At 41.3% G+C, this 10,791-nt stretch overlaps 1 protein-coding gene across 1 annotated transcript in view; it reads right to left on the bottom strand.

Annotated features, from left to right (window-relative positions):
- Positions 1–796: 796 nt before the first annotated feature.
- The window catches only part of SNX14 (sorting nexin 14), a 61,896-nt gene continuing 51,901 nt past the window's right edge, over positions 797–10,791 (bottom strand). The window contains exons 19-25 of the mRNA XM_018567131.1: positions 10,170–10,293; positions 6,946–7,050; positions 6,743–6,817; positions 5,136–5,231; positions 3,563–3,654; positions 2,715–2,771; positions 797–894 (exon numbers count right to left, since the gene is read on the bottom strand). Coding sequence (XP_018422633.1) covers positions 856–894; positions 2,715–2,771; positions 3,563–3,654; positions 5,136–5,231; positions 6,743–6,817; positions 6,946–7,050; positions 10,170–10,293 — 588 coding nt within the window. The 3' untranslated portion in view covers positions 797–855. The remainder of the gene's footprint in view (positions 895–2,714; positions 2,772–3,562; positions 3,655–5,135; positions 5,232–6,742; positions 6,818–6,945; positions 7,051–10,169; positions 10,294–10,791) is intronic.

The following is a 10,791-nucleotide window of genomic DNA, read 5'->3' as shown; positions in this document are numbered from 1 at the left end:
TTTGCAGACTCTTGTTGGGATTTTACCCAAAAGGTATTTATTAAAAGGGGTTTGTGAAGATCTAGTGCAATTTCTAGTGTTGGTTTTGTTTTTTTATATTGTCTGGAGCCTAGGAATGTTATTCTACCACTCCTACAGCTGAGTGTGGCACTGATCTCTCACATCTTTATCTTATAGATCATTATAAATGTGCTCAGAGAGAGTTAGTTCACTATTAGGTAAATATTGCAATTGAGATTTAACATTAATAACATGGCATAACCCACTACAAAGATGAGCTTTACAAATCATCCAGCCAGGTAGTACAGAGGAACGATAGGACAATAACCCAAAACACAAATATACACTAATACGAGTTTTACTCTTTAAAATTAGTTTTAATAAGTTTACAGTGAAAATATTTACAAAGTAATATACACAAAAACATCACATTTACTAACAATTTACATATCACACAAAAATAAGGTGACCAAGTGGATCTCCAACCAAACTGTTTTCAGTTTTTGGGGATAACCCAAATGCAGGGGCGCATTTTTGCAGGATTTTGAGCACTCCTGGGAGGTAGTGGTGCAACATGGCGATGTCATCTATGCCAGAGGGAACTGGCCAAGGTAAGTACTTTTTATTTTTTCTTCTCAATTCCTTTATTTGTTGAAATGCCTCTGTAGGTGATCTGACAATGTGGGGGTGGGGTTTCAGTGAAGCTGACCCATTTGCATTTACTTTTACAAAAAGTGTTGGCTGATGTTCAACTTTAAAGGTAATTGTCCCCAAGGAAATTGAAGAAGTGGAAATGACTTTACTAAAACAAGCAAATCAGTGCAGGAGCATATTCATTCAGTTCAGTTTTCTTTTTCACATCCAGGCTGGTGTTGTTGAAATCTCTTTCTGAGGCTAAAAAAAAATAAAAAAATTAAAAATGTGCATTGATTTTTGCACAAACTAGTAGTGCAGAGGCCATACAGCAGGGGTAGGCAACCTCACCACTCTAGCTGTGGTGCAACTACAAATTCCGTCATGCCTGTGGCTTGTTACACTTGCAATACCTCATGGAACTTGTAGTTCTGCAACAGCTGGAGGGCTGAGGTTGCCTATGCCTGACCTACAGCAAAGTGCAGAAAATGTTGGTGAGCTGGAAAGACAGGCACATAAAATTGAGAATATTGTATGTTCATCAACGCTAGGAACTCCCTCTGGTGATGGAAAGCAATGAGAGATCTGGTGAATTCCATCTGGAACTTATGTCCCGAATGTAAACATTAAAGGCCTTGAGGTCCAAGATGGGCTGAATGTACTCTTTGGAGTTTGGAAAAGTGAACAGGTTGGAGTAAAAACCCTTACACCTTTCTGCAAAAGGGACAGAGGTTAAAACCCTTTGGTCTTAAATTCCAGAGATCATGCAATGAAGATCAGCAAGCTGCTAAGAAGAGATTTGTTAGAAACCAACTAGATAGCAGGAATCAAAGCTAGAGCCTTGAGGGGGGTTGCATTGTGGAAGCTAAGGACCTACCACCTGCTCCTTGAAATTCTTCTGGTAGGGAAGGTTTTTCCTCCAATAGCATCCTTAAACCCTTTCACTGCCACCAATGTAAGGCTTGCATTAGCGGCAGCACAGGCTATTGCAGCTGTGTTGGAAGGCTATTGCAGCTGTGTTGGAAGTGATACCTTCAAAGGGCTTCAGAATACCCCCCTAAGAGCCGAACAGCCCCCTGAGAGCCCATACAGCCCACCTTGGAGATATACAGCCCACCTGAGAGCCAATACAGCCCACCTAAGAGTCCATGTGAGAACGGCACAGCTCACCTGAGAGCCCTCCAGAGACCCTGAAGACATCAGGCTGCCACCCCGGAGCAACACAGGGTATTGTAGCTTCATATTATTTTGCATTGCTGTTAAATGTATTGTTGGGATTTGTAGTCTTCTATAGTTGACTGTATTCTGCATTGCTGTATAATGTATTGGTGGGATATATAGTCTTCTATAGTTGGTGGTATTCTGCATTGCTGTATATTGTATTGCTGGGATTTGTAGTCCTCTATGGTTTGTGGTATTCTGCATTGCTGTGTAATGTATTGTTGGGATTTGTAGTCTTCTATAGTTGACTGTATTCTGCATTGCTGTATAATGTATTGCGGAGATTAGTTCCTTTACAAGTTGCAGTTAGTGGCAGAGCTACCAGGGTCACAGTTGTACTGGACCCTGGTGCTCCATCACTGACTCCAAGGTGTAGAAAGACTGTTCTCTTGCATTGTGCTGCATGACATGTACCTTAGTAGCACACTGCAATGGAACACTTCACTCATTAGCACAGTACCAAGGTACATGTCACTCTGTAGTTTAGGTAAAACCTCTTGTATTGTATTTTCTTCTAAGATTTAAGCACATAATTAGTTCAGACAGTCGTATAAAGTGTTTTCTGAAAGAAATCATTAGTATTCAGGTCTAATTGCAGGGTTGGCACTTTGAGGCGCATAAGTTGGTTTAGTGATCCAATTTGGGCACTCGGGCTCAAAAAGTTTGCCATCACTGTCCTAGATTGTTCACTTCTCCTGCCTTCTCCAAACTCTTCCCCCTTTTGTGAATAAGCCTGTAAGTGGTTTTGACCTGATTTTTCAGGTTTCATTAACAGTATAGGCCAATTTAAGCATTCAACAGTTTTTAATGCTGTACAGTGTACATACCTAAGATCCTTAAAGTACAAATGTATACAGTACCTTGTTGAGTTCTGGGAATATCTCAAGCATTACAATATCCAGTAGAACATAGGACAGCTGAAAGAAAAGAAAATCCATTATTATACACTATTTATATATTGTTCTTATATTAAGATGAACCATATGAAATAATAAAGCATTCTTCTATAGCTAAACAGACTTTCAAACTTTATGCAAAATGTAAATAGAGAGCATACAATTTTGGTTAAAAAATGTATTCCACTTTATAGCAAGGGCTTTGTAACGTAAATGTTATTTCAATCTATTGAGGCAAGTTTCCGAGGGATACAAGAGTTCCATGATGCTAGATCAAATAAACAGTTTGGCTGCTAAGAAAAAGTTAGATTTTTAATCCCGGCTGCTTCTTCAGGGACAAAACAGTTAACCCAGAGTTCTGCAAGTAATCACATAGTGTTACTATTGGGGTTTGTTCACACCGTTCCCATTGAGCTGCGTGATTCTGCACACCGGGCATGTAGAAAACAATTGTGTTCTATGTGCCCTGTTCACACCATACATGTGCAGAGGTGTGCTGAAAAATGCAGTTCAAGGGACATGGTGTGAACAATAATGAAGGACATAATCTGCAGCCTAAAGTCCTGTGTCTCAGCATTGAGCTGCAGAGCTGGACCTCTGCGCAGGGTGAGGGTAGCAGTCTTTGTGCAGTGGTCACACAAAAAGCGTGGGTGCTTAGACCTTGCAACAATGGAGGTCCCAAACCCATATCGATACTGGCACCCTTAAGACACCACCCATTGAGGGCATAAGCACTGCACGCTCTTGTCATTTGATCAGTGTGAACGTAAACTGTACATAGTGTTAGTATTTGTATATTTGTATCAGATTACCTGTTTGTTAAGTACAGGTTGCTGCAAACCATCAAACAGCAATCTAACGCCTTCATACTTGGCTTCATCGCCCATGCATTTTCCTATTAAATCTATCCAGAAATAAAACATATGAGGATTACACATATAACAAAAGCATGAATAATAAAGACCATTATTTTGAGTTAGTGGCTTCATTACTCACAGTCTTCCCATACAAGTTGTTAGCAGTATAGTGATTAGGCAATACCACTAAAGTCACACTGCAGTGATCATGCACAGCTGTCATGTTGTGCACACAATGGACTTTAGGTCAGAGATTTTGATTAGTGTTTTTCCTGGCACATGTACACAGGAAGCTTTATTGTCTTCTCTGTAGTTTTTGATCATGTGGTCAGGACACACAAAGGCTTCCTCCAAGCCTTTGCTGGACATCATGCTGATTAACCAAAGTTAAATACACAGGATAATATATTAACATAACTATCCAGCCACACACATTCTATCCTGGATATAGATTTATAGCCATGTCCACCAATTTCTGAATTGACAGCACTGCCTCGGTAACTGAAAGGAGCAATATAAAAGGTCAGGGCTTTTCCCCATAGTTCTCATAAGGGTAACGGGAGGACACAAACTAGCGTCCTCCCGTCACCCAAAGCTCAGCTCGCGGTATACTGAGACGCTGCAGCCGGGATGGATCCCGACATTGCTGTCGAGATCCACCCAGCTGCGTGATTGACAGCTGGCTCTGCCTATCCATAGGCAGAGCTAGCTGTACCCGCCCCCTCCCCTGTCCGTTCCGCCAGTCAGCGCTGGAGGATCGGAGCGGGGAATCCCTGCAGAGAGCCGTGAATGACAGTCACGGCTCTCTGCAGCGACAGGATCGAGAAGTGAAACAGTAGAAAGGCATCATGGCGCACTCACAAACCAGCATGTAAAACAACTTGTCTCACCACTAAGGATAATAACAGAGGTTTGGATACACGTCTTCTGCAGAGGATGTGAAAGCCGCACTGCCGCGCCAAGGCACCTCTTATAGTGCGGTCCTAACTCTAAACTATGAGAGTCTCCATCTTGGAGCACATTGGGGCAGAAGATTTCAAATTGGGTGCAGGTTTGTCAGGAGGACGCCCAGCCTCCTTAAAAGCACAGAAACACACAAGGGATCCCGCACATCCCAATGGCAGCTGAGAAACCCCATGCGTCGCTGCACCAAATCGGTCCAGCAAAAAATGCTGGTTTGTGAGTGTGCCATGATGCCTTTCTACTGCTTTACTGTAGAGTGCGTTTGTCGTTTGTTTTGCTTGACCCCGAAAACCACGGCGGCAGACACGATCGATTTAATACAAGTGATCTAATTAGATCACTTGTATTAAACGAGCAGCGGCTCCCACTGTACATTCAAGCTCTGCTCGTCAGGAGCAGGGCTGAATGTACAAAAAAAATACTCGCCGGGGCCTCGAAACTGCATGTCCCGGGCGTCGGGCGATAGGTATTCGCTCCATAAGACACATTTTCCCCTCCTTTTGGGGGAAAAACAGTGCGTCTTTTGGAGTGAAAAATACGGTAAATATCACACAAGAAAGTAAACCTGGAATGTAGGTCATCATTTCATCGAAAGTCTGCTTAGCCCGCTTCTGCTTAGCTGCTGCAGTCCGTGGATCTGTACTTTCACAAAACACAGCATCTAAAAAAAAATAAGAACAAAGTTTGAAAAATGCCCCATGCAGCGTAAGATTTGGAATGTTATTCTCAAATCTGTGATAAAGGACATGGTAAGGTGACATAAATCAAGTGTTAGAAAACATGGAGGCCTCACACCAGAATGTAAACACTGAACAACTTTGACACAGAATCAACTTGCAGCCTGTCTGGACACCTCCTTTTAGATTGTAAGCCCTTAGCATTTTGTCTTGAATTGCATTGTGATTATAATGTCTTCCTTATATTGTAAAGCGCTGCACAAACTGTTGGCACTATATAAATCCTGTATAATAATAATACTCTGTATGAGCTTATTCAGAGCTTTTTCTCTCATTTGCCCCATCCACCAGAAGATGGCCACCCTCTCTGTCAATAGGTTTCTGAATATGGCAAGTAGTGATGTGGGGGGGTTAGTGTGAACCCAGTTCACCTGAATTCACCCAAGCCCACACAAAACTGTCAATACACCCCCCAGCCAAATCAGTTATGGCTGGGGTACTACCTTACCCATTTGTGATGTGTAGTTGCAGGCCAGGGAATGCCCCTGCCACATCTACTTGGGCCAGGAGGAATCACTGATGACAAGGCAGGGTAATAGAAACCAAGATTTTAGATATTTCGGTTTCATAATATTATAAGTGTATACATTTGTTTGTTTTTTTTAGATATTTTATTATTTACCAGAAAGTTTCTGATGATTTTAGGCAGAAAGAATGGTAGAGGGTTAGCAGATGTGAATTAAACTTTTGGAGACATCTGATACACCGTTTTTGAAATGTTTGAAACCAATAAGTCCAGGTTTGAGTTTATGAAGGTTAATATTTTTATTCTGTATCTAGCACAGTGTTTCTTTACATGTTTGTCCAAGCACTTACAGTCGTGTTTCCAAACAGCTGGCTCCATCTCTCTCAGCTCTGCTTCCCTGAACTTCCTGTCTGGTACAAGCTCACAAGCTCAGAAGGGACAGAGGAGTTTCCAGCTGCTGTCCATTAGCTTGGAGAAAGGAAGGATGGAGGAGCGGGGAGCAGGAGAATGACTTGCCCTTCTCCCTTGTGGAGACAAAAACAGCTTACTAGCACACAAGGGTGGCTCTGTAGGAAACTGCAAAAGAGAGAGGAGCCACCCTAAAACAGGATGTCAGGGCCAGTGCTCAGGAGATCATCTGATTCAGAAGAAACAAACGTTTAAACTTCAAGAAGCATCATCCATTGTAAGTGATGTAATCAGTATTTGTAATAACTTTTGACTTATTACTTTTAGTATATCCTAAATTCCTGTCTCCTCCAACTCTTTGATTAAGCTCATTTAAAGTGAAGTAGAACACATCAGAGGGAGAAACTGAACAAAGTTAAATTCTGGTGTGCAGCCTCCATATTTTCTTACACAGACTAAGCCTGATGCACTTAAAGCCTGTAGCAGAGCTTTAAGTATTAACATATTATGAAATGTCTGATTCTGTACTGACTGTGTTTACTGTGAAGAAAGAGTACATACCTCTAAGAAGTGTAATTAGTGACACCAGCCGATGCTCTTGGCTGAGTTGCTCTAGTTTACACTGCAGATAGTGGTCTGTGTAGGTCTCAAGTGTGTTTTTGAACAGGATTCTTCCTCCCATTAATAGGTGATGAAACCAGTCAGGGATGTGGTTGTAATTAGTGACACCAGCCGATGCTTTTGTCTGAGTTGCTCTAGTTTACACTGCAGATAGTGGTCTGTGTAGGTCTCAAGTGTGTTTTTGAACAGGATTCTTCCTCCCATTAATAGGTGATGAAACCAGTCAGGGATGTGGAAAACAACCCGGCCTGTTGGCAAGCCATAACGGTTAGAGGTCAGGAATGTTATACTTTAGCAATATTTCTGTAATTGAAATTATTTTTTTTCCATTGAGTGTAAAATCATATAAGAATATACAGTATGTAAATGCACAGGACCTATTGTTAGCATGATAATCCCACACATGGGCAAAAGCTTTCTATTCAGAAGCCAGTGCTATCCTGTTTTTGAAAGACCTTCGTACTGTCAAATGCACCAGCCTCGCAAATAAAGCCCTAGAGAAAAGAATACTTCCCCGGGCACCAGAGGTGGGGAGGGTAGGCAACAAACCAAACAAAAGTTTAAAGTGGACCTTTACCCATATCTTTAAAATAACAACAAAACACACCTCGCATAGATCCGCCCAGCTGATGCATTTCGTCACTGCATCAGGTGGGCGGATCTATGCGAGCATTACAATCATAGAGACAGGAGTTCCAGTGGACACAATCCATACGCAATTGCCTTATTTTATTTGTAAGTGCATTTTAATCGTTTTAAATAAATTTATTCTGACATACTACACTATGGGAAGCCTTTTTTTCTCTCTCTGAGCACAAGAGAAGGTGGAAGATGGAGGAATAGTGTTACACGATTTTGGAAAGATAAGCCAGAATTGGGAGGAATCTACTCCAATATATTCTCGGATTAAAAACAAAGGAGAGGATTCGGTTCTATATATATCAGCAAAGCACTAATTGTTCATCTGAAATATGGTGAGCAATAGGAGTCGGTGAGTGCGGCCAGATCTTATCTTTCAGCACGGTGGAGACTGGAGAGCACTGATTTACTAATTGTTTTTGCATTCACGGACGTTGGTGTCGATTATAAAAGCAGGAAGATATATCCTCACATAGGACTTTATTGTATCCAGAAGTAATGGACTTCACACATGGTTATGCAGATTAGGTGGGAGTTATACATCACTTGTGAGATTCAACACAGGATTTTCTATATGTGCACATTTTATGAGATTTACTAGCACGGTTTTTTTTTACTATCATCAGCACAGGCATTGTGCAACACAGGTGTTGTGTATGACACAAAATTGTGTATCCCTTTGTGACAATTTCACATTTTATACAATTTTTTTCACATTTTAGGAATATAATTTTTGAGTTTGAAGCGCAGTGCTATTTTCTTTTTTCCTATTTTGGGTGTACTCACCTATTAAGCACAGCTGCTCTTAGAGTGTTATTTGATTCCTAGCGCAGTTTCTTTCTATCTAACATTTTCAAAGCTTAACTGAACAAAGTGAAGAAAGAAGATGATTGGTTGCTATGCACAGGTGCTCCAGTTTTAGTAAAGTCACCCCACTGTGTCCCTTCCCTACTACACCATGATGAATGACAGTGCAGCCTACATGAGCAGATAATTCAGGTTAAGTTTGTTCCGCGGCTCAGAACATCTCAATTAAGAGCAGGAAATTACAGTTCACACACACAGCTCCTAATTTCACTTTTCATTAGATCAAACCCATCTCTAAAGTACATGCTATACTAAAGAAGCAAAGGCTGTTCACTGTGAAAAGAGAAGGTTTGTAAATATGTTGACCCTGTGTTTACTGTAAATACCCAATCAAAGGCTAGCAAAATCGATCGATCGTCTATATCTGCTTGTTTTTTCGGCCGCCCCCCCCCGCGGTCTGCCCTCACCTTCAATCCCAGGATCCGCTGCCCCATCTGGTCGGGAGGGCGTCAGGAGGAAGAGGAAGGGAGATCAGCTCTTTGCTGACCTCCCTCTGCTTTGTGAATGCAGAAGTGATGTGTATTACATTACTTCCGCATTCACCTGTCAGTCATCTGGCTGCTATAGCCAGAGAAAAGAAGCTGATGAAGCAGATCTCTGAAAAGAGAGAAAAGAAGCTGATGAAGCAGATTATAAACGTAAATACGCGTCCGATGCCCCAGCGTGCAAAAACGACAATTGCGCTACACACGTTACATATCGCCGCGAACGTCGCAGTAAGAGCAATCATTTTAGGGCCATCAATCACTGATAACACTAAACTGATGAGCGGTAAAAGCTTTTAAAGCGTCGCCTATGGCCAATTTTGGGTATTATCGTTTTTTGAGGTTTTGCGCGCGCGCAATTTTAAGGCTTGCCATGTTTAGTGTCTTTTTACCCGACGTGACCCCGTCTTTTATATTTTACCAAAAAATTGGGTAATAATAAATGTTTTATCATTTAATATAGGGTAAACTAGTTTTTTTTTTGGTAATTTTTCCTTAATATAGTAAAAAATAAAACCCCCAGTGGTGAATAAATACCACCAAAATAAAGCTCTATCTGTCCCCAAAAAATGATATAAAATTCATTTCAGTACAGCGTTGCATGACGGAATAAATGTCAGTCAAAGTACCGCAGCGCTGAATACTGAAAAATGGCCTGGATGGGAAGGGGGTTTAACACCGCGGATGTCAACTGGTTAAAGTGAACATGGGTTCACCTTATTTACCAACATTCTCTGTGCACAGAGAAAAGCCTATACTCATTTAATAAATCAACCCCATGGTGTCTTATGCAGTCTGCTTACCGTATATACTCTAGTATAAGCCATCCCGAATATAAGCCGAGGTACCTAATTTTACCACAAAAAACTGGGAAAAAGTATTGACTCGAATATAAGCCGAGGGTGGGAAATGAGGCAGCTACTGTTAGATAGATACCAATAAAATTTTGCTGCTCCAGTGGGCGGCGCTCCGAGTGGGGTCATCTGGCAGTCTCCGGCCACCTAAATTAGGACCCGGAGACTGCCAGATGACCCCGCTCGGAACGCCGCCCACCGGAGCAGCAGTGACGCGACGCTCGGCAAGGTAAGTAAGAAGAAATGACGCTGACTCGAGTATAAGCCGAGGGGGGCACTTTTCAGCAAAAAAAAATGGGCTGAAAATCTCGGCTTATACTCGAGTATATACGGTACATGCAAATACTGTTTATAGATCGAATAAGATGTAGAGATGCAGAAAGAGTAATTACCATATACCACTACATGAAAGACAAAAGAATCTTCTGCTGTATGCATGTATCAGTCATCTGATGCGATGACTAATTCAAGCAAAGGAACGACAGTTTTGCACAAAACAGTTTATTGCATCTTTTGACTTACCTAGATACATAAGATAATCATAAACTCCTTCTACTGTCATCACCTCCATGAAGTAATTCTGGTTATACTTTCTTTCCGCATTCTCAGACCGATTCGAATTATTCTTGTATAAATCATTAAAAAGCTAAGAAACAGAAAATGTCATCATCTTTAACCACTTTAGGAATTTTTGCACACAAATGCTAAAATCGGAATTTTGGGATAGAAAATGACTTTTTACCCCCAAACAAGTATATATTTTCTAAAAGCAGTGGCCTTGTAGAAAAAAAAATGATAGCTGCATTTTGTTTTATGTCGCACGATATTTGCGCAAATGTTTATCAAACCAGTATTTTTAGGAAAATAAAAACACTTAGTGACATTAAACCCTCAGATTTTTTTAACATAAACCAATACTGTAATGTGTGCCTTACTGTAATCCATGGTTGTTTCCCTTCTCTTTGCTGCTCTTCCTTTTAAATCATCATGTCTTCTCATGCTTGGGGAGAACTTCCCTTTGCAGCTCAGGGCCTCTTCCTGTAGTGCTGGCTCAGGTTACAAGCCTATACAAACCTACACACAGACACCATATATCCATTCCTGAGACAAGGCAGTCTGCTGCCTTGTCTCCCCAGCATGAGAA

The sequence above is a fragment of the Nanorana parkeri genome, unplaced genomic scaffold (assembly GCF_000935625.1).
Source record: "Nanorana parkeri isolate BGI_ZX_2015 unplaced genomic scaffold, ASM93562v1 scaffold1014, whole genome shotgun sequence".
Lineage (NCBI taxonomy): Eukaryota > Metazoa > Chordata > Amphibia > Anura > Dicroglossidae > Nanorana > Nanorana parkeri.
Note: the sequence above shows the minus strand (reverse complement) of the source record. Positions and strands in the feature narration are given on the sequence as shown.